Consider the following 24,216-nt stretch of genomic DNA (forward strand, 5'->3'; position numbering starts at 1 on the left):
TAAGGTGCTGACACACCAAGGAGATTATCGGCCGTTGGACAGTCTGGCGAGGTCAGTGACTTGAATCTGTTCGGTGTGTCCTGTGCCGTCGTCAGTCTGGGGGGCTGTCGGCGTTCATTTTGGCCGACCTGACGTGTTCAGTCACCGGCAGGGCAGTCGGGACTCATCCGGAAATGACGAGCGGAATTAGGTGACTAGAGTCTCTGAAAATTTGACAAAAATCTTTTAAACTGACCTTTTGTTGAGCTGAAATGAAGACAGATTCAGCAACTGCACGGCCTATTTCTCGCTTAAAATGTTTTCAGAAACACGTTTCAGTGAACTATTTTAGTACAATATGAGATCGTATTCTGAACGGCCGCCATGACAGTCTGGCTTTGAATTTCCGGAGAAAACAAACCCATGTGACGCGTTCGTCCAATCAGCTGCCGGTTTTCATTTCTTGGGCAACAATACAGATCAGCGCCGCCTGCTGTTATAGAGATGTATTACGTCTTCTCTTGTCTCATCTCTTTGGTGTGTTCTTTGGCACTTTTTGGACCAAGACGGGGAGACTGATCATTACGACTGGCTTTTCTGTCCACGGTCGGCCGTCTGGTTGGTGTGTAAGCAGCTTTAGAGTGTGTTCACATTAGCCATCACTACGTTAGCCGCAGACATGCTAGCGAATTTCTCCAAACGAGTAGACAGCCCAGGCGACAACGAGACCCACTCTTTCGTGCCTGCAGGCGTTTCACCGAGTCACCGTGACAACTGACAGAACGATTTGGCAACCATCCTTCACCATTTTCTGACATTTTATAGACCAAACAACTAATCAGTGAATAATTGACGCATTATCAATAATGAAATTAATTTTTAGCCCTAGTTGTATTATAATGAGTGAATGTTTAATGTACCTTCTATAAAGGTTGCCATGGCAGCATTTATTTTCCTGTCACCTCGCTTGAAGGCCAGTAAAGGTACAAGGTTAGCAATCCATCAATCAACCTCAACGTTTAGGTCCCTCTTCAGCCTCATTAATGCACTTAGTCAAAGAAGGACATTAAAGACATTATTTGACAGTCCCCTTGCCACTGGGCTGTTTGGAAGCCCTGTAGGCAAGCTGAGATCTGGAAGGAAGGAGCTTTTTGTCCTACTGTTTCTCCAGGCTGCTGTACAATGTCCTGACACCTCTGTGCTTCAGCTGTCCCCATCAGTCAGACACAATGCAACGGGCCTGAACACTCACTCTAAATTTAGATGCCCGATTATCTAACAGTGAGTATAAGAACAGGTTACAAAGTTCAGCTGCTGACTGAAGATTTTTTTATACTGTGACTATAATTTAGTCTAGATATGACATCAAAATAAGAGCCAGGTGTAGGTGATAAAGCCCGACCGATAAAGGATTTTTAACAAATATTTGGTGATTTTAAAAATCCGATATTACGATATATCGGCCGATTTTATTTATATATATATATATATATATATATATATATATATATTAAAAAAAAGAAAATCCAGAAACAGATTTCCCTAACATTAGTTATTTGTAGTTATTTTAGTCCTCACTAAAATAATATGATAATGCAGTTATTGTTGTTTGTTTTATTGTCACAACAGAACAGAGGAACATCAAAATATATTAAAGTTCTGATAAATAAAATTTAATTTAATGAAAAAAGTCCTTGAAAAAAAAAAAAAAAAAAACAATAACAAAAGAAGAAAAAAAAAGAGTGTTGTCAGCAGGGACGTTGTAGGGTCTCTGGTGGACAAACTATGCAACGCCAACACTTTTTTTCCCTTATTTTGAAAGTGGATAGACATGAAAGGGGGAGAGAGATGGGGGATGACACGCAGCAAAGGGCAGCAGGTCGGATTCAAACCCTGTGCTGCTGCAGGACTCGGCCAACATGGGGCGAACGCTCTTACTGGGTGAGCTAGAGGTTTTTTTCCGAATGTAGCATTTTCTGATTAAGACATGTGGGATATGACGGTATTAAACAAACCATTCAGCCAACAGTTTGCAAGGCTGCACACCCGATAAGAAGGAGAAACACAGCTACTTTTAAACATTATCAAAGTCTTGGATATCAACAGGTTTTTGGACATGCGCACACATCACTACGCCAACCTTTTCAAGAAGGAATGAAAGAAGGTTTGCTGTGTTTGCACGGTCCAACAAGTCCTCCACCACTGGACTTTGAAAAGATTTGCATGGCTACATGTAAACGGGAATATTTGTGGAATATTCATTTTCATTAGCCATGTAAACAGCTTAGTCGGAATATCGTCTTTTTCGGAATAAGTACAAAAACCTGAATATTATGTGCATGTAAACGTAGTCACTGATCTTGAAAGTACTGTAGGACTCACTTTCGTCGTCTATCTCTTAGCCACCAAGTCATTTGCACACAACAAAATGGTTTAGAGAATCAAAATGATGTGTGTGTGTATGTATGTATGTATGTATGTATGTATATGTGTGTATTTTTTATATATATACACTCACCTAAAGGATTATTAGAACACCTGTTAAATTTCACATTAATGAAATTATCTAATCAACCAATCACATGGCTTCTGCTTCAATGCATTTAGGGGTGTGGTCCAGGTCTAGACAATCTCCTGAACTCCAAACTGAATGTCAGAATGGGAAAGAAAGGTGATCTAAACAACTTTGAGCGTGGCATGGTTGTTGGTGCCAGATGGGCTGGGCTGAGTATTTCCCAATCTGCTCAGTTACTGGGATTTTCACACACAACCATTTCTAGGGTTTACAAAGAATGGTCTGAAAAAGGAAAAACATCCAGGATGCTGCAGTCCTGGGGGCCAAAATGCCTTGTTGATGCTAGAGTTCAGAGGAGAATGGGCCTAGTGATTCAAGCTGATAGAAGATCAACTTTGACTCATATAACCACTCGTTACAACCGAGGTATGCGGTAAAGCATTTGTGAAGCCACAACATGAACAACCTTGAGGCGGATGGGCTACACCAGCAGAAGACCCCACCGGGTACCACTCATCTCCACTAAAAATAGGAAAATGAGGCTACAATTTGCACGAGCTCACCAAAATTGGACCGTTGAAGACTGTAAAAATGTTCCCGGGTCTGATGAATCTCGATTTCTGTTGAGACATTCAGATGGTAGAGTCAGAATTTGGTGTAAACAGAATGAGAACATGGATCCGTCATGCCTTGTTACCACTGGGCAGGCTGGTAGTGGTGTAATGGTGTGGGGGATCCCTTTTGCCTTCAGAACTGCCTTGTCATTGATTCAACAAGGTGCTGGAAGCATTCTTTATAAATGTTGTCCCATATTTATAGGATAGGGTCAAACAGTATTAGTATGGTGTTCCTAATAATCCTTTTGTGTGTGTTTTTGTGTGTATGTATGTATGTATGTATGTATGTATGTATGTATGTATGTATGTATGTGTATATATATATATGACTTCTGTAAATAGTTAAGAATAAAGCCAGCCCAAAGATTCCTTTCACATATGATAAAGATAAGATCGACATTGTAGAAAAGGAAGTTAGAACAGCATCAGATTGAATTGGCGGAAACTGACTTGACTATGTTCTGTAAACTTTTGTTGACCTCAGGAGCTCAATCAAAAGTTTGTAGATACATAAGTTTATACAGTAGATGAAACATGTAGTTTTACACACTGTAGGCGTGTTATCAAGACACATAATCGCTTTTTAGCGTGTTTATCAAAGCCGTTTGGCCTCCATTGACTTACATTACCTTGCGATTGGATGTCAATTTACACCAAGTTCTCCTGAGAAAAGAACTTCTGTTCAGTTTTTTCCAGCGAAATTTCACACGTGTTTTAAACTAATGTATTTCAATGGGAAGCATGTTTCGTGATCACATCACGATTCTCAATAAGGAGATGACGTAGCATTAAGAGCGAATACGGAAGCGAGTAGTATGAAAGCCCGAAAATCTGCATAGGGACGTTGGTTGGGGTGGTGGATGGGTCAAACAATACAGAACTTTCACCCAGGAGACCGGGGATCGTGTCCCGCGTGTCACGTTTCCTAAACCCAACCGTCCCGTTCTTATTTTACTAAACCCAACCCGTCCGCTGTATACGCCGTAGACATACACGCGGATAGCTCAAAATGTGTACAGATAACACGCCACTTGGCTTTAGAAAGTGGAGTGTATGTTTACGCAAAGTCATGCTGTCATGTTGATGTATTTATTGAACTGTAAGACAAGACTGTGGAATGCCTAATCAAGTCAATATTTTGTTAAGCCACAAACTGAAACTCACCATCTAAATGTCGCTGCTGGGTGTCTGTTTGTAGCATCCTGGGTCGCAGATGCAAACATAACAAAGACGGCCAAAAGTACACAGAGCTAACTATAAAGCCGTAGCCCCACCTAGTGGAAAAGTCACGCCACACCAATAGTTAATATTGCCCTTGAAGAAAAATGTGTCTATCCGCCCTGTGATAAGATCAAGTCCATGGTGTAGTGGGTTCTCCCTTGGACCATGCTTCACCCTTCCAGCAAGTTTCATGAAATTTGAGCCAACAAAACAACAGACAAACCAAGCCAAAAAACATAACGTCCTTGGCGAAGGTAATAAACAAACAATACATATAATATTAATGAGATGAAACCTCCGGAGGACAATTCAGAGAGAGAGAGAGATCCTCCTGCCACAGGATGTTGGAGGTGAAATAGTACCACTGGTCTTCCACTGCTGAGACCAGGCATTGAAAGAGCTTGGCTATCCAACTTTTCCTCTTGGACTATTTGTCTCCAGATCATCCCGCCTGGACTTGATGCTGCTTTGCTCCTTTTCCCAGCCCAGTTCTGTCTCCTGCAGAGTTAGTTTGACCTCCTCTGTGGCCCTGTGGAGCGAGATCTTCTCCTCCTGTTTGTGCGGACAATCGATCTTCAGCTCCGCCTCACCGTGCTTCAGAGCTGAAGTCAAGTCTCTCCAGCTGTTTCTGAGCCTCATTTCTCTTACTCAGGAGAGTGTCTCCTAGCTGGTCTGTTATTTGAGCACCCTCTGATCCTCAGCTTTCTCATCAACGAGATCTTTACCCACCTTCTCCAGCGCCTCCCGAACCCTAGCTTTGATTTTTCACTTGTACCTTCTTGCTCTTCGCTTGTAGGAGGGCTTTCTCCAACGGCCCCACTCAGTGCATTTTTAATCTCAACTCGTGACTATAGGACAAATAGAAAATGTCAACTTGTTTGTGAATATCAACATGATCCAATTTGAAGCCACCAAAAATTGCAGAACAATATCGGGTTAACTTGATAGTTTGAGAAGAAGCAGAAATATGTCCGACAATAAGGTGAAGGTTGAGGTCTGTCACTTACAATTTAGCTGTGTGCAATAATATCTGAAAGTTTAACATCTCAGTTGTGCCACATGATATATTTATCCAATATTTTTCTAGATAAAGAACAGTTACCCAAACCAAGTGAGGCAGAACTGTAATCTGTGACTCACATCTATAATCTCCTGCTGCTCCATTAGCACTGAATAGGTGACAGGACAAGACTCTTTGTGTCACCTGTGATTATCGTGTATCTCGTTGTGGACTACCTGACAATGAGCAGCAGTGTTATTGGTTAAACTGAAATATAGAGCTGTAACAATTCCAAATGTTGCTGTGCAATTTATTGTCTCAGAAATAATTGCGATCAACAATATAATTGTCTCGTTCAGTCACTTTTAAAAATATGTATTACTTTTTTAAACCCTCTGAGGTCTAAGGGCATTTTTACATATCTTTTTAAATTCACCTTTTTTAAAGTGCCCATATTATGAAAAAAACACTTTTTCTGGTATTTGGGGTGTTCTTTTGTGTCTCTGGTGCTTCCACACACATACAAACTTTGAAAAAAATCCATCCATGCTGTTTTGAGAGAGATACGGTTTCTGAATGTGTCCTGCCTTCAGTCTCCTGGTGAGCTGGTCAAAATCGGCTCGGACTGTGACGTCACAGTCCGAAATGAGCTAAACCACAACCGTTATGCTCGTACGCGTGCATGACTAACGCTAATGCTAACGCTAGCATGCTACGTCGTTCTCAATAGCAAAGCACTACTACAACACACAGAGATGCACCATAATCTACAAAAGAACTACTTACATGTGCACCCTGGTTTAGAAGTCTCTCAGCTAATCCTGCCTTGTAACTGACTGAAGTTGTAGAAACAGGCTTTCTTTTACTGTCTCTAGAGTTAGCTAGCTGACATGTTCTACATCTGAGCTACTGAGCATGTGCGAGTGCAATCAAAGATAGTAGTGAAGAAGAAGATGAAAAGAGGTCTCACTCTGTAGCTAAAACAGAAACCAGGTTAAAAGAGGATCTGCAGCAGTGAGAGAGAGCTGTGCAGTACAACAAAAATATGGTGTTTTTTGAAAATTAAACCATGTAAACCTATTCTGGTACAACCTTAAAATACAGTTATGAACCTGAAAATGAGCATAATATGGGCGCTTTAAGGGTATTTGTATATAACCTGATCCCCATGTGTTTCATATTAAAATGTTCAGAACAAACTCAGCTTTCTCTAAGTTGAGGCCCAAAAGCAAGCAATGTGTAAAGAGATAATTTGGCCTTAAAGCTGAAAAGTTGATGTTCACTTTTTTTAAATTTCTCAAATCTCCTGTGAAAACAAACTTACGCAAAAAAATTTTGGTGCTTGAAATGGGTTTACAAAAGTCTTGGTTTCACAAAAGTGTAATATATGAATACAATAGTAAATAAATGCCTAAAATGAATTTTTTTAATAGCGCTCTTTGAATATGAGTGTTGCCAAACATCGCTTGGACTCGCCGGTGCGTCTTTTGTCCTCAGAGGGTTAAACAAATGAAAGTTTTGAGTGAATCCCTGGATACATCTTTTGGTTATAGCACTGTTATGTGATCCAGATAATGTAACGTTTTGCCCAACGGGGCGACCCGAGCATGTTCAATTTCTCTAGCTTGAGACAGCTACAGCCCAGGATGTTTGGAGTTGCTATGGCAACAAGTGACAGCCTCCGCTATCATAGCTTTAGCTCAACAGTCCGCACAATAATCACTTATATAATTACAATTTGGCATATCTAAACAAAATCAACAATTACAATCAACAGTCGTACCCCTTAGGACCTTAGCTAATGTTAGCAATTAATTGTGGTTAAACAAAGAAACTGCAATTATGTAAAAAAAAAATTATGATTAGACAATTATATAATAATTGTTACAGCCCTACTGAAATATTGCTTTGTTCCATTGAGAAGGGGTGATCAGTCTGTCTTCCCCTCAGACATGTATAATAACTAATCTTTAAAGGTTGTGAATTTCATAAATCAGCTTTAAATTAAATAATTTTTTATATTACCAGCGAGTTATGTAATGAGAGTTATGTAATGAGAATATCTCATAGTGATGTTCTTCTCAGATCTAAGAAATGTTTCGGCATGTTTTAGCTCATGGTTTTGGTTTCCCAGCCTTACTGTTCTGGTTCACTCACACTGCTTTCATCAGTGTTGTTTATAGCCACAGCAGGCAGCTATGTTCAGCAAAAAGCTCTGATAAAGCCACCATAGGCTTCCTGCCCAGCTCCAAACGGCAGACAGACACAGTTTGCAACAAGCTAGGGAACATAGCGGAGCATCTAGCAGCTAAAGAGCCAAAGATTTCCTTCAGGAGTTGGCGGAGAGCAAAACGGAGCTAAAAGGGGAGTGATTGTTGGACTTAGTAAGTTGGTCAGTTGGACAGAGACAACCACTCCAAATGAGTGATAATGTTGCTCCAAGGCTGCTGGGTGTGGAAATAAGCAGTTGTTTGCCATATCAACTTGTGTTTGCAGCCTTCACTGCCCCCAAGTGGTCAAAAAACAAGTAGCAGCTATTTATTATTAATAGAGAACGCCAAGTACTAAAGGATTATAAGTCCATCACTATTTATTCTTTCATTAATGTTAAATTCAACATGCGTCCAACACTCTACATACAGCAGCTCTTTAAAGAAACGGCTACTCTCCCACTGAACATAGTCTGTCATGTGTTTAACTTGAAATGAAGAATTACATTTGAGGGCAGTTAAAGAGCAGTATCGTGTAAGGAACCATTACATTACATTACATTACATGTCATTTAGCTGACACTTTTATCCAAAGCGACTCACAATTAAGTACTTTAAACTGTGAAGGTTCAAACTCCAGACAACAAGTAGTAAGTGCAAGTGCATTAGCTTTAAATAAGCAAAGCTACAAAGACATATGAAAGTGCAGGTTCAAGAATTTATTTATTTATTTTTTATTTTTTTTATCCAAGGTGTAGTCGGAAGAGAACCATTGATACCACCATTGATTCTCACATTAAGATTCAAGGTTCTCATACCTAACTGACAAACTTGACATTTTAAGAATATTCTATAATCTTAAAGCCCCTATTTCAATCAGCAGAGACAAGAGAATGATGTTAAGATGAATGTTAAATATAATGTTTAATATAACTGATGATATGTGATATTTGTCTTGGCATAAAGTCTTTGGCGCCTACAGGGAGAATTGTGATCAATGGGCGTGATCGAAATCCCCCCCCATGGAGTCCAGACCCTGGTGATGGTTTCTGATGGTTCTGATGAGGCTGATGGAGCTGAAGAATCTGTGAAGACTTGTGGTGATGGGGAAATAGAGTAGCGCTTTGCCATTTGCGATGATTTGCACTGAAATAGCTGCTGACCGCAACAGAGAGAACTTAGCCAACCCTTGTTAACAGTGTTTGGTGTTTTAAGCTAGGATTAGGCAATGGTTAGGGTTAAGGTTAGGATTAGGTGCCTTGAAGTTGACGGTCGCAGCGCTGCCTTGAAGTCGATGTTGGGGGCTTAAAACACCATTGAGCCTTGTTAAATGATCATTAACGGTTAACCGACAAGCAGGCAACGGAGTCCCAGTTCACCCGTCCGGGAGGCTCGAACATACTTTCCGCATTACATGGTCAGCTGCGGACTTGTACCAGTCGCACAGCCATGATGTTGTGTGCATTATTGTGGACACGTGCTGCCACTTACTGGAACAGCTTGCACAACCGACACAAGTCCACAGCCACGTTGTCAGCTGTGTGTCTGCCTGGCATACTCTGTGTGTAGGCAGTGGCGAAGTCTACGTGATATGCAGGTATACGCAGTATACTCACTAAAGGCTCTGACCCACCAACCCGACAGCCGACCTTTGGCAGAAAAGGCAGTCTCCCCGAGTTGGTAAAAAAAGTGCCTCAGGATGCACCGAAGCGACGCCGACTTGAGCGTATGTTCTGCGCGTGTGCGAGACGTAACACGTCGCCATAACAGCAGGCGGCGCTAATCTGTATTGTCTCCCAAAAAATGAAAACCGGCAGCTGATTGGACGAACACGTCACGTGGGTCTGGTTTCTCCAGAATTTCTAAGCCAAACCATAATGGCGGCTTGTTCGGAATACGAGCTCATATTTTATGAAAATAGTTCGCCGAAACGTGTTTCTGAAAACATTTTAAGCAAAGAATAGGCCGTGCAGTTGCTGAATCTGTCTTCATTTCAGATCGACAAAGGTCAGTTTAAAAGATTTTCGTCCGATTTTAAAGACTCTAGTCACGCTCATCCTGCTCATCATTTCCGGGTTAGCACTCCACCAATCAGATCGGTCATTGAGTCCGACTGCCCGCCTTCCGATTCAACAAGTCAAATCAGCCCAAAGGCCGACGGCTCCTCTGGCTGATGACGGCACGGAACACACCGAACAGACTCGAGTCACTGACCTCGCCAGACTGTCAAACGGCCGATAATCAGGTTGGTGTGTCATGGCCTTAGGAAAGCTCCAGGATGACCATATACCTACTTAAAAATGCACATTGACATACAACAACATACTTTTCATTATATTTTTGACATATTTTGAATTGTCATAGGCTTAAAGGTATTTCAGCTGTGAATTTGTGCATAAAAGTGTATCAAAATGCAGGAAGCTCTCCACTCTCCATTGTGATTGCTGTCCAGCAGAAAAAAAGAGCAGCATAAAACACAACTTGCTAAAGCAAAGTTTGCACAACAGCAGCACGAATAGGTCTGGGTCGGAAAAACAACACAGACGGTGTGTTTACTTGAAACTGGTAAGCCTCGTGGTGCATTCAAAGTTAGTTCCTATCGAGTGGTTGTTTTTGTCGTTTAACAGCAATTTACTGATGAAATAAGTTATTGTTATTACATTATTAATAAATCATGTCATTTTGACCATATGGCCTTAGCAACAAACAAGACGTTCTTTAATGTCACGACTGTCGTTTTGTGCTCTTCTTTTTTCTTTTTTTTTAAAACTTTTTTTTTTAAAAGTATCGGTTCAGGAACTGTTTAGGCACCGGCACTGTTTTAAAAGTATCACTTTAGCACTGGTATCGGAAAAAAACCCAACCGATACCCAACCCTTAGCATGAATGTACTAAAGGCAGAGAGAATCCTATTTAAAGAGAGGCAGCAGCAGGGTGATAGGCTAACAATGTAGGTGTACCGCTGAGCTATTGGATAGATGAGATCAGCTGATGAGAACAGCTGATGACATGATTGACAGCCCCAGACAGGACAGCAAGGAATAATGAGTGAGCATGTGGGAGAGGATTGAATGCAGATGTGTAAGAAATAGAACTACAGGCCTAAGCATGCAACCCGTTTTGTCTTCCTGACTGAACTTATGCAATAGCTTCATGTGTCACACTTGAACATTTCTGACTTTAGTGATATTATATCTGGTGGTATTATCAATAACGGCGCTGGGACTGAGAGCAATGCACACTTAACAAATACTTCTGCCAGCAGAATAATTTTGAAGATGGCATAATCCCATAAAAATTCTCCACATTTTGGCTTCAAGTCAGCCAAAATAGATGCTCCTCAACGTGAGATTACTATCAAACAGATCAATCATTTCCTGCTGTATTATTACACCGGGCCACATAAAGAATGTGTTTTTCAAAAATTCTTGTATTTCAATCTTTTGGGTTGTTTGTTAGTAAACATATACATGAGTTGGCTGTAATTTTAGCTTTAATAGCTTTGAATGAGCTGGCCACATTGCATCATTAGCTTAATTTTTTATTTTTTAAAATTATTTTTTGGGGCTTTTCTGCTTTTAATGGACAGGACAGCTAGGTGAGAAAGAAACCTCAATAGCTTTTTAAGTACCTCATAACTAAGAAATGTGATGGCTTTAACTGAAGACAGGAAGACGACAGGTTTGAATTAAGCTCCAGTTCTGCTATTCTAACTTTGAATTGCCTTTTATTAGGAATTCAGGGCCAGCGCTGGAGAAAAACGGCTTGCCATAAGTAATGAAATGGTCACAGTCTGAAACTCTGCTCTTTGCAGCTTGATGGGAGAGTGTTTTACGGCTAAATGTTGCCTATGAATACCAAGGGCAGTCCATTGCTAGATATGGTTGTACGCTGTAGAAAAACAGAGGGCGAGGTACAGAGATGTGGCACCAGTGCCAGCATGGAGGAGAAGGAAGAGTGACTACTTCATCAAAATAAAATGTGCATATATTAAGGCACAGAGGACCGCAACAATCCTCGCAGACCGTTTCTGTGCGATTGTCAATAATAAGAAAAATTTAAAGTAAATCAAAGTTGTGATTTTTGCCTATAGCTTCAGCTTTGTTAATGACTTCCTGAAATGAAATGAAATGTTTCTTTTCAGCTAACACAAAAGTCACTTCTGGATAGACAGCTGGCAGTTGACTTGAATTGCAGCGAAATTAGGAAAGTTGTTTATTTCTGTTCTCATTTTCAGCCGTAACTGTAACATTTAAAGATAAAGGGCCCTATTTTAATGATCTAATAGCACGGCGTGAAGCGCCTGGCGCAGGTGTGTGTTTAGGGCGTGTCCAAATCCACTTTTGCTAGTTTGACGGCGGAAAAAAGGGTCCGTACGCCGGGCGCATGATTCAAAAGGGTTGTTGTTAGTGTCTTCATTAATTCATAGGTGTGTTTTGGGCCTAACATGCAATAAACCAAATGGAGTGTTATCTCCCATTCCCTTTAAAAGCCAGGGACATTTGGACCTTGGCGCATTGCTATCATGATGGAGGATTTGCATGGTAATATTTTTATTTATAATCTTTTGCATGTGTGTGTGCTGCTGTGCGTCCCTGTGTGTGTGTGTGTGTGTGTGTAACAAGCATAGTGTGCGCGCGCTGTGCACGAGTCTAGGAGCATTTAACTAATTTGCTGTTAAAATAACAATGAAATGCTGCGTTATTGACTTTAGACCAGGTTTTTGTTGGTCAACGCCGCGATCATGTCAAGATAGCAATACGCCCAGAATGCACCTGAACACACCTCCCTGTAAGACCAGCACGCCCAGAATGCACCTGAACACACCTCCCTGTAAGACCAGCACGCCCAGAATGCACCTGAACACACCTCCCTGTAAGACCACCATGCCCATGGGCACAAAGGTGGACGCAGCTGCATTTGCTATTTATTCGACATGGGCGCTGGACGGGAAACTGACAACTGCGTCGGTCTTAAACCATTGCCTTGTAGGCCTATACCAGCCACAGTGGCGGGTGGATTGTAAAACATTCCTTGTAACGGATTGGACAGCTTCTGTCAAAGAATGCTGTTGCTAAGTAACAATGCACAATGCTTATAGGAGTCGCGTTACGTTACTGCATTAATGAATCCCCAACATTTCCGGATTTTGCTGCTTCATAATAAAAACATTGAAATACCAAAATAACTGAGGACTTTTATTGTGAAGAACTTATAGGAAATGAAACCGTTCACAGCCGGGGCTTTGACCACGTCTATTTCCGTCAACTCCAGACTTTTGTCGAGTAGTTTTCAGGGCTAGTCCGTGACACCATGTAGCTAAGCTGAGGTACAGACGAAACGAAAATTATCGGAAAAACAATGTGGAGACATATCCCCAGTGTTAGGAGTCAGCAGCAGCTATGACTGTACAAACTGTTGAGGGCGAAGTCAAGAAAAATAGAAGCTACTTTTGGAGAAAAAGTTGTACTTTTTGCAAGACAAACTGCGAAAGACCGTGCAAAACATTTCAGACCTGTATTAAACTTCAGTGTACGCTGTAACGACTTTTCAGTCGCTGAAATTTCTGCTCTCTGCTGCTCAGTTCCCCCCGCGACTGACACACACACACACACACACACACACACACACACACACACACGGTGGATGTAGGAAATCGGAGATGAGACGTACAGGATGACCTAAATCGAGGACAGCTACGCTTGTTATTGTAAGTGAAATGATAAATAAGTTAAAGTCCTTTATCAAACAGCATGGGTGTCCCAGGCCAGGTTAGGAAATAAACTAACAATGCAAAGATCAACATGCCACTGACAGAAATGTTCAAATTTATTCATTCAATAAATTATAATTTTTTGTCTTAAATCCACCAGCCATTTTCATATTATACTGACATTTGCAGCATCCTGAGCCTTTTTGGAAAGGTTACTAGGGCAACTCAGCCCAGCAAATCAGAGTAATTTTATTCTCTTCAAAATAAGTTTCCTTTTTATTTTCAAAGAACTATACAAAAAAGCAACTTTCACTGTCTCTCGCAATTTCATTGCAACAAAAATACAAAGGACATTGCAACTTTTATAGCAATTTTTTACAAAAGCTCCCGCAAAATCAGGCATTTTGGGCCGCAAAATCCTGGAGGGACTGTTTAATGCTATTTTACTGAGAGATGAGTCAGTATTTTTTTCTGTTCATTAAACATGTAGGCCTACATTTACTGTAGATTACGATTGACCAAACACAATTTAACCATGGTCTCGCAGGCTTTTTTTCACATCACTTTTTATTTGCCTATAATATATGTAGCAACTTCTTTGCAACCTCCATAAGCCGCCGAGAGGCTGAGTCAGGGAACAATCACCTGTATGACGCTCCGTTTGAATAATTCAGATCCACTCAGAGATATGCTTTCAAGGATTTATTGTTCACTTGAAAGTCGGAAAAAAACTTTAATAAACAAAATCCAGTTGCCTGAAAAATACTGCAAAAAGGTAAACGTAAATGTGGAAAAACTTGCAGTCAACAGAAAATGAAAAAACCCCAGCTCACCCCCTCTCTAGCCTCCGCCATGCAGGTGTCCAGGTGTATAAATAGACTGATTATTGTGAGACCAACCCCCATGACGTCCTACGTTACGTAATAGGTGAAATATATATATTATACACATATATATATATAAATATATAAATATATATATATATATATATATATATATATATATATGTGTGTATATATGTATGTGTATATATGTATGTGTATATATGTATATATGTATGTGTATGTATATATGTATGTATATGTATATATGTATGTATATGTATATATGTATGTGTGTGTATATATATATATTTCACCTATTACGAACGTAGGACATATAAACATTTACTGGAATATAGTCACGGATACTATCGAAAGCTCGAGCGCTTAAACATCAGACTGCAAATAAGGTTTTATCAGCGTGACCAACGTAACAGTTATCAAGCAAACAAATCGCGCGACGTATACATCGGGCAGCACAGCAGTAGCTCAACAGACAAATCAAACTTAAACTGCAGCTCAATGTAGCGAAACTGCAGCTACCGGTGGCGAATCTCTCCTGACGAGACAACATGTCGGAACTAGTACTCGGTCCCGTTTATAGCCCCGTGCTCATTCATTTCTGGATTCTAACACATCATCTTTTTTCTCTTTGGGATCTTACTGGTCCATGTTTCAACCCTTGACTGGGCCCGTAGGGCCTACTCAATCAGGTAAATCCCTCCTAGAGTACAGCTCCATGGAGAAGTCACACCACAGAACAAACACAGGGATTAATTCTTCCTTTAAAAAACATAAAAATAATCCAAAACTAAATACCAAACTTCCCACAAATACACACACAAACAGCATACATCCCCAACCAGCACACACCAACAAACAAAAAAAAAAAAAGGGAAGAGAGAAGAAGAGAGAGAGAGAGAGAGAAAGGAGGAGAAGAGAAATGGAATGGACACAATGGCAGTGACACAACATAGAAGAAGACGGAAAGAATCAGAACGACCAACAGAATGAGACACGACAGACACAGACACAGAAAGAACACATGGACACATAGGAGGATGACAGAAGAGAGAGACACACACCAGAGACAAGGAACGGAGAAGAGGGACAACCACAGAGACACAGACACACACAAGACAGAGAGACACAGAATAAAAGACAGGACACACACACAAAGCAAGTGGAAGGACCACACAGACAGAGGAATGATGAACACAGAACAAGACAGAACACACAGTGTGTGTGTGTGTGTGTGTGTGTGTGTGTGTGTGTGTGTGTGTGAAACACATGTAGTGACAGATGGAATCATGGATGAACCAGGACGAGAGACCAACCCACACATAGCAGTGGAGACAAAAAGGTATATGACTTCACATGACAGACAGGAGAAGTGAGAATCCCAGACCACACCTAGGTATCTCACAGGCTGGCCAGGGAGAGGGACTTAACCCAGGCACTGGGGACCTGACAGGACACCAGCACAGGAACTTATGGAGGACCATCCCCAGCATAACGACCACAGGTCTTGAGAGATAACTGCACAGACATCTTGAAGGAGGAGGACCCCTGAGGTAGGGACCTGGACAGAGGAACGACACCAGACACCAGACAGAGAAGAACTGAACCAAGGACACACATGAATGAGACCATGAGACAGAGACGGATAGCACGACCACATCGGAACGGAGACCAAGAGACGGAAGGACCAACTGCAGGACTGAGGACCACAAGGACCCACACAGAATATGCACAGACACAGACACACATAAATATGGAGGACACAAAGACTTGAGGACCCCAGACACATAATCAACGAGACAGAGACACGAACACAACTTGAAAATACAAAGAGGACAGGAGATAGTGGTGAGCATGAACATACACAAGGAAACACATAGTAGTATAGTGGAATGAGGAAAGGACCATAAATAAGGCATGGATACACACGAAGGACAGAGACACAGAATGGAAGTGGACCAGCATATACACACACGGAATATATATAACACATAAATATGCATGGTATACAGGAATATGGAGGACAGAGAAGTGGACACACACAGAAATGGAGGGAAAGGAGTGGATTTAAAGGAAAGACATGGAATGGAGGTAGTGAAAGGGTATTGAGAGACAGAATGGAGGAGACATGGATATAGGGATATAATGGAAGGAAAGGAAGGTATAGTGGAGGACAGACAAAGGAAAGGAGAAAGAAGGACACAGAGGAATAAGGAAGAATGGAGAATGGAGATGGACAGAAGAATGGACAGAAAGCCTTGAAGGTGAAGGAGGGGAGTGGATAGAAATAAATGAAGGAGGAAGGAAAGACAAAGGAAATGGAAATGGAAAGAATGGAGGAATGGATGAAATGGAGGAGGAAATGGAGAAGAAGGAATTGGAATAAAAGGTAGAATGGAAAGGGAATAGTGAAGAATAGTATGGACCAGTGGAAGGTGGAAAGGAAAGCTTGGGAATGGTGGTGGTGGAAGGAAAGGTGGTGGAAGGGAAGTGGTGGATAATGGAAGATGGGTGGAATGGAAATAAAAGGGTAGTTCTGATTGGATCTCTCCTCTTCTCCATTCGTCCCTCCCTAACATTTATTTTATAACATGTCAGTTATATTTCGTCACACTCTTCGTCATCCTATCTGACTTTTTATTTAGTTTTCGTCCGTGAAAAAGGTTCGTTGAAATCGTCAATGAAATGAACACTGGTCTGTTAGTAGAATTAAAAGTGAAGTACTTAAATTGTAAACTTATAAAACATCATTAAAGTGTTATTTATGTTTGTATTGTAGCTTGAATCATTGCATTTAGAATGCCTGTTTCCATTCATTATTATTCAATGAAAGATTAGTCTCGCATTGCCAGACCTTCCACCACAGCGCTGCAAATGAGGGTCTGGCGAGTCCAGACAGCAATCGTCATGCGTGGCACTATGTGCCGAGCGGAGCCACGGTGCCGCTGCAAAATAGTCTCGGGAAGGAACTTGATTTGGTGGAACGTGTACGTTCAAAAGTAGTTTTAGTCGTTCAACAGAAAACTCAGATTGGACAGATAGTCTAGCTAGCTGTCTGGATTTACCCTGCAGAGATCTGAGGAGCAGTTAACCATAGTCCTCACAAATCCACAGGAGGTTAGAACGCCAACACAAAGGAAGAGGAAGGGGATGGGACATCCAAAAAACGGGCATCCGGCGAAATTTCCGGCAGAATGAGAGCAATCCCGGAAGTGGAACGTTATAGATATAGACTAATGAAAGATTGATCATTAGTAGTCTCTATGCCATCCTTAAAGGAAATCTCTACTGTAAAATTTCCAGACTGTTTAAAAATAAACAACAGCTGGGCAACCCGTTAAATTTAAGACAGAAATGAGTGGAAATAATTAATTACTCAGTGAAATAGATTTTTGATTGCATTGACATGACATGTGAATGTTACCAATGATTTTTGGAAATTGTTTTCACCACTAACACCATTGTTATGAATGGTTATTAATGGCTGATAAGTGATAACACTGCCAGGGTACAATAGAGGGGCTGATTGTCCCAGTAATGGTAGCATTACTGCTAATTACTGATGAAAATCTTCCCAGTCTCTTTAATTGGGTGACTAAAAAAACCACACTACACTAACCTACAGAGAGAAAGCTGCAGAAACTCTGACACAGTTGTCCCAGGTGCTTTTTTTTTGGCTCTCTACACACGTACTGTAACGGCCAGACCCGAATGCAATTGATGTTCTCTGGGAGGGTTGTCAAAAAGCAAATAACTGGAATTCGCAAGTCTGGGAATTCAACATCGCTGATGATATATAACATTGTATGTATCTAACAGATTGTGTATCCACCGGTGGGGTTTCCATTGAATTCATATATACGTGTGTGTGTGTGTGTGTGTGTGTGTTTGTATGTTTGTATGTGTGTGTTTTCCCTGTGGTTTGTTTGAAGGTATGAGCTGCTACAGAAGCAGCTTTTACGGCTGGAAGAGGCAGAAGGAGGCTTCGAGAGTTTCACGCGCAGCTACGAGACCTTCGGTGTGCAGCGACAGCCTAACAACAGCCTGTTTTTTCAAGAGTGGGCTCCGGGTGCAGAGGCCCTCTTCCTCACCGGTGACTTCAGTAAGTAGCCTGAGGAGGAACTGTCCTGAACAGTCAGCTGTGTGTTGTCCAGGTTGGGTTTCCATAAAGCTTTCACTGAGTTGTATTATCCACACATTAGAGGGTGACACAGGAATCAGTTGTCGCTCCCATCCCATTCCGAGCCCACCAAAATACTCCCGTCATATCCCTATCACGTGACTGCCAAATCACTGAGGTTACCTTGGAAATTTGGACTACACTATACGTGCACTATGCAGGCCTAGGCGATTTCATTACGTAATTCCTAACGGAGATCTTCTCACACTCAAAACACGCATTTATCGATTTAGGGCAGGTTAGAAGAATCTCTGCCTTCCGCATACTAATTAGCCAAGGAATGCCTCGCAATCTTTGGCCGCACTCACCGCATTGCAGCGTAATTTTTTTATTTAATCTCCGGCTCCGTCCCGCCCGCTCCTGTTGATTTCTATGCTCTATTTCGTCCCTATCCAGTCCTTCCAGAAAAATGCGGAGTTTTTCTGTGATTGTTGCGGACAAAAATCCTTTATTATGCGGCACGTTTTCTTAAAAAATGCGATGGAATATGTGGGATATTTATGCAGTTTTATGCGATGAAATTGAAGGAACTTGCAAAAATTGCGTGAACTTGCAAAAACTGCGGTTTGATGAAAAAGAGAGAAAAAAGTGATTCCCTCAACGCCCTGCTTTCGATGATGTTCACGTCGTGTAATTACGTCACTTCATAACGTCACTTCATAACGTTCCCATGGCAACAGGGGAAAAGGGCTACTCTTGTGTGAAGTAAATGTAACATTTTTCAATTTTCTGCTAAGCTATATGTAACTTTTTTGCAACGAAAATGCGGGGATTATGAAATCATGCAAGCCCCAGATATTTTGCGCGAAAATCTGCAATTTATGCAGCGAAAGTGCAGCGTATTTGAAAAAATGCACCCACTGCATAAATATGCGGACTTTGGCTGATTATGCATTGAATTATGCGATCGCATAATCGCGTTTTTCTGGAGGGACTGCCTATCATGTTACCAACAGTGAAAATTGTACCCTCTACCACACATTAGGGATTGACCATTTAAAAAAAATTGTATTACTGGTATTTAACAGACGTTAAACGCAACAAAAACAGATCCCTCCTAACCCACAACCCATGCACCCTAACATCCTCTTGTGGTGACAAAAAGGGATACAATCATTTTAAAACCATTAAACAAATAGACAAACATTATACAGTTCACCTTATCCAAAAAAGAAAAAGGATAAAAAAAATAAATAAAAGAAGAGCTACACCTAAAGTCATCATCCTGTCACAGATAGAGAAGACCGTACTGAACCAGAGGTGTCACCTATTTTCTAAGGTTGGTTTGACCGGATTTTTCAAGGCCGATACCAATCATTAGTAGTTAATGGAACCGATAACCGATCTTTTGGAACCGATATGCATTCACAGTGAAAATGTTTGAGTCAAAATTAAGATTTTTGGAATGTTACAAACTCCAACACAAATCTTTGTTTAATAAATGTGAAACTTTCAACATAATACCCAGTAAGAGAGAGTCCGATAGTGTTGTGGGCGGGACATGAAGTCAGACTCAGCGGTGAGTGAAACCGAAGCAGAGGGACAGACACAGAGCTGTAGCCGAGCCAAAGTAGACCACTTTTTAATTCATTAACTTTATCAGTTATCAGACAAATAAAACACTGATACAGGTAATCTGCCAACTGCCAAGAAACGACCGGATAATTGGCCAGGGCTGATAATCAGCCTATCCCTACCACACATGCATGTTCTGTGTTAAAGGTGTTACCGTTACTACAAAATGCACCCATTAAGGATGTAAACACCCTGGAATTAAAGCTCATATTCAGGGCTATAACCGTTTTTTTTTTTTTTTTATTATTATCCGTTCATTTGCACAAAATAGTGAGCCTTTTTTTGTTAGGACTAGTGCTAACGGCGTACCTTTTTTTTTTTTATCGCGAGATTAACGTTCTTTTTGGCCTAGCAAACTTTGTAGGTTTTTTCACATGCTGTTGCAACAACTAGTAACGTTAGAAAAACTACAACACCACATCGGATCTAGCTAGACCAGAAACAAAACAGGCACGCCGCACACACTCGTTTGGGCTCGCAAGCCGGCCAAAGAGTAGTAGGCTAACGTTACGTTTTGAGTGTATGGCGAGCGTGAGACGCCGAAATGGACGCCAATAAGATTCTGAATGGAAAGTTTACTTTTAAAAAGTTGCCAAATGGTTCCATTGACAAGACCAAAGTGATGTGTGTGTTTTATCTTTGTGAACTGAGCTATCATCGCAGCACGTCTGATATACCACTTGATGGCCAAGCTTGATGGCCCCCTAGTCAAAACCAGGCGACAAAAGCACAAAGCAAGCCGATCCACTTTTCCATGTTGATAAGAGCATTAAAATGAGAAAAAATAATGGGACAAAAAGAAATCAAGGGGCATTTAGAATAGATAAAAATGTGCGATTAATTGCGAGTTAACTATGACATTAATCGCAATTAAATATTTTAATCATTTGACAGCACTAGTTAGGACATCTTCATTTGTGTTTCTTATTATGTTTAAAAGAAGCATGCATCAAGCTGATGGATGAAAGTATGCTTCATCACAGTTGTATAATAGCAGTATAATATTTGCAATAATAAATTGGATTCCTAAAAAGGAAATTACACTGTAGTATAGAGCTACATATAGACTGTTGGGACCAAAAAAGGAAAAAGAGATTTCAGTGCTAACAGGAAGGTTGCATATCTTCACTGTGCCTTTTAAATAAGTAACTTGGCATTTTAACACAAAGGGGCCAAAAATATAAGAAACGGCAGAGAAAACTGTGGTCATCTCTTTTGATCAACCAACCTGGGAGTAAGATATGTGGAACATATTGATTACACAGGATAAACTTGCATACTGAAGGGGGTTCTTTTGAATGTGCAAGTGTGTGTTAATATTTCAGTAGCTGGTTATTTCATCATCGCCTGCAAAGTTGTTGAGAGAGTGCAACCTCTGTGTTCACGCTGAAATCTCTATCCCCTCCGGTCCCAACTTTGAAAGTAATTTCAGGTTAATAGTCTTTTGAGTGTTATTTTCCGTTAATGCGGGCTGCGGAAAATGCAGCAAGATTATTTATTTTTGTCATCATTAACAAGATTAAATGAGACTTGCTCTCATCCATCAAATAGATATACAAGGTAAATCAAGCTCGCTGTGTCATTTTCTTTCCTTTTATCAAAAAATATTAATGCATCTATAACACATGCCAGTAGTGATATATTACTCTCAACAACAAAAAAAAAAATGTAATAACAGAAAAAAAAAATGAAAAAGCAAAGAGTGATGGTGAAACAATTCGGACCTGTTCGCATAACTCGGATACCATTTGCCATGCCACAGCACAAACACTTACCTCTGTGCCACAGCCATTCTGATCCGACACCCTGCAGCTAATGATAAAGGAAAGCAAATGCTAACCGTAATACCTTCAGATTGATACTGTCTGCAAAAACCTGGAGATTTGTCAATTTGTTTATTGTCCCTACACATTTTTTGTGCCAGTTAGTTGCCGTTGCTGCCATTCCCTCTTTCCATATTTCTCCTGTTCCCTTTTTTTTTTTAATTATCTTCCCAGGACCTTGGGCAGCAGCTCAATTCCGACATTCAATTCTGTGAGAGATTACATTTTGACATGGCTCAGTCATATTATTTGATTTCAATTTCAGAGTAAATGTGGAAACAGCCCGGCAGCCCTAGTCATGAATATGGTGCAGGTTGGATGCATAATGTTTATTTTTTTTGGAGGAGTTTAAGCAAAGGGAGATGCATAAATTGTAATAGAAAAAAAAGACTTGGCCTGCCTCTGAAAAGTGCTGGTGTTGTGCCCGGTCACTTCTGGAGCATCTCCTGTGATTTATTTTCTATCCTGCCGTTGTTTTTGCTCATGAATAACAAACCGATCTGGATTACTGAATAAAATCGGCATCCTAAATTGACATGCCAAGGTGGCTGCTTTTTGATAAATGTTTTGTGTCCTGATATATTCCTGCCAGTCAATGACAGTTGGTAATGTGGTATGAGCAGACTATGAACGTAACTCGTCTCTGTTGTTCCCTCCCGAGAGATAATTCAATGAGCAGTGAAGTGATATTTTATCAGTTTTTCTTTTAGATGGCTGAGCCCACTGCCTTACTCACAGTCGCAAAAGTACAAAGAGAGAGAGAGAGACTCCTGTAATAAGGAAGAATGCAACAGGCAATTGTTTAATTTGTAAACAAATGTAATGAAAGCCCCTATGGTTGGATTTTTTAATTTCTGACTTTGGGGTGGTAGAATCAAAAAAGACACTAAAAGCAACAAGTACAGACTGCATCACATGTGCATCAAGTGTTTCTATAAACAAAAACGCACGTTATAAAAATAATTCATAAGAAGAATTCTTAAGAAATTGGGTACATGCTTTAAATAAAGGTGATACGTAAATCTCAGTCTTCTACCAAACAGTACAGCACACTTGTAGGAGTGATATGAGCCTTGTTCTGGTCAGCATAGAACATCAACACTGTGTCAAGCTAATTTTCACATTACACAGTACAAAATATGGGCACGGTTGTATTTTTCAATCTGGGGGTCAAGACCTCCCAATGGGTCACAGGATAGATCCCAAGCTAACAAGATAAAAAAAATATATATATATATTTGTGCTTCACTAAATATGAATTTCTTCAGACTTTTCCATAATCATCTCGCCTGTGATCCCTTCATACCAAAAGAAACGAGAGAGATTCATGTTCTGACTTTGGCTCCTTGTTCATAAGCATCTATGATCATATGGCTTTCCTTGGTCAGGATACAGCTGACCAGTATGATGTTTGGCTCTGTGCTGTAACCCAACTCATTTGGATGGGATTGTTCCCCTATAGATGGCTGGGAGAAATTCTCCCACCCCTACACCAAGAAACCATTTGGCAAGTGGGAGCTGATTCTTCCGCCCAAGCATGACAAGTCTCCAGCTGTGGATCACAACACCAAACTCAAGGTAGGGAACAGAACATCTTCATGCCTATTTTCGCGCCCTCGCCGCGTTGGTACGGGGACTTGTCACTGTAATGTGCGAGGGAGATTCCCTGTCATGTGTGGTGTCTTATGAACCGAGTGAAAACCTGGCATGTCGCCGTCAACAACATGTCATACTCGCAGCGCGCAGAAGGGAGATTACTGTATGTACACAGTCTGCACAGTGTTGGGTAGATACACCTGGGGAGCTCCGCTGATGGTTTTTATTTCAGCTCCTGACTGCTGCAGGTATCCCTCAGGACATTGTGCCGTGTTTGTCTGTGCAAATCACCCCCTCCCAGTCCCTGCATTGGGTGTACATGATTGGTTTTTAGCTCTAGTAAATAATTCAACAGGGTTAAATGCAAAAGACGTACCTCCCATTATGCATTGTCTCCCAAGCAAACGTGCGTGGTAGAGAAATAATCCTGACATGAGATGCCAGGCCTGGAATGGATGGCATCGTGGCGCCACTCTCCTTGGGACCGGGTCATCGTTGGCACACTCCCGCGCCCTGGACAGGCTGCCCGGCTCCCATTGTCAGCGGAGGTCAGTCTAAGGACGATAAGAAGCAGATGGAAAAGCTGGCACCTGGCCTTTCCGTGTGCACCCCTGCTGCCTATGAATGGCTGTCTTGCTGTGAGCTCCACTTTAGAATTAGTTCCACAGCACTCCCTCGTGGAAGCACAAGCCTAGCTCCAATCACTCTCATGTAGAGCAGCTTGCCCTTCTATCCCCCTTTGTTCAGGGCCCAATTTGTCTCCATAAACAAGCAGTGTCCTTTTGTGGGTGCAGTCGAGTATTTACAATGAGCTCTTAATGTTGTAGTAGTATGCAAGACTTTAGAGAAGTGAATCAAGGTGTTATCTAAGCGATCAAACGCCCACTTTCTTTTAAATCCACACCTAACTTCTTGCATATTGCCTGGCTCCTGGTTGTTTTTTCC

General features: G+C 41.1%; 1 protein-coding gene across 1 annotated transcript in view; it reads left to right on the forward strand.

Annotated features, from left to right (window-relative positions):
* The window catches only part of gbe1b (glucan (1,4-alpha-), branching enzyme 1b), a 152,745-nt gene that overhangs the window by 15,332 nt on the left and 113,197 nt on the right, over positions 1-24,216 (forward strand). Inside the window, exons 2-3 of the mRNA XM_039821897.1 lie at positions 18,030-18,199; positions 23,138-23,253. Coding sequence (XP_039677831.1) covers positions 18,030-18,199; positions 23,138-23,253 — 286 coding nt within the window. The remainder of the gene's footprint in view (positions 1-18,029; positions 18,200-23,137; positions 23,254-24,216) is intronic.

Source organism: Perca fluviatilis, chromosome 2 (assembly GCF_010015445.1).
Source record: "Perca fluviatilis chromosome 2, GENO_Pfluv_1.0, whole genome shotgun sequence".
NCBI classification, from domain to species: Eukaryota; Metazoa; Chordata; class Actinopteri; order Perciformes; family Percidae; genus Perca; species Perca fluviatilis.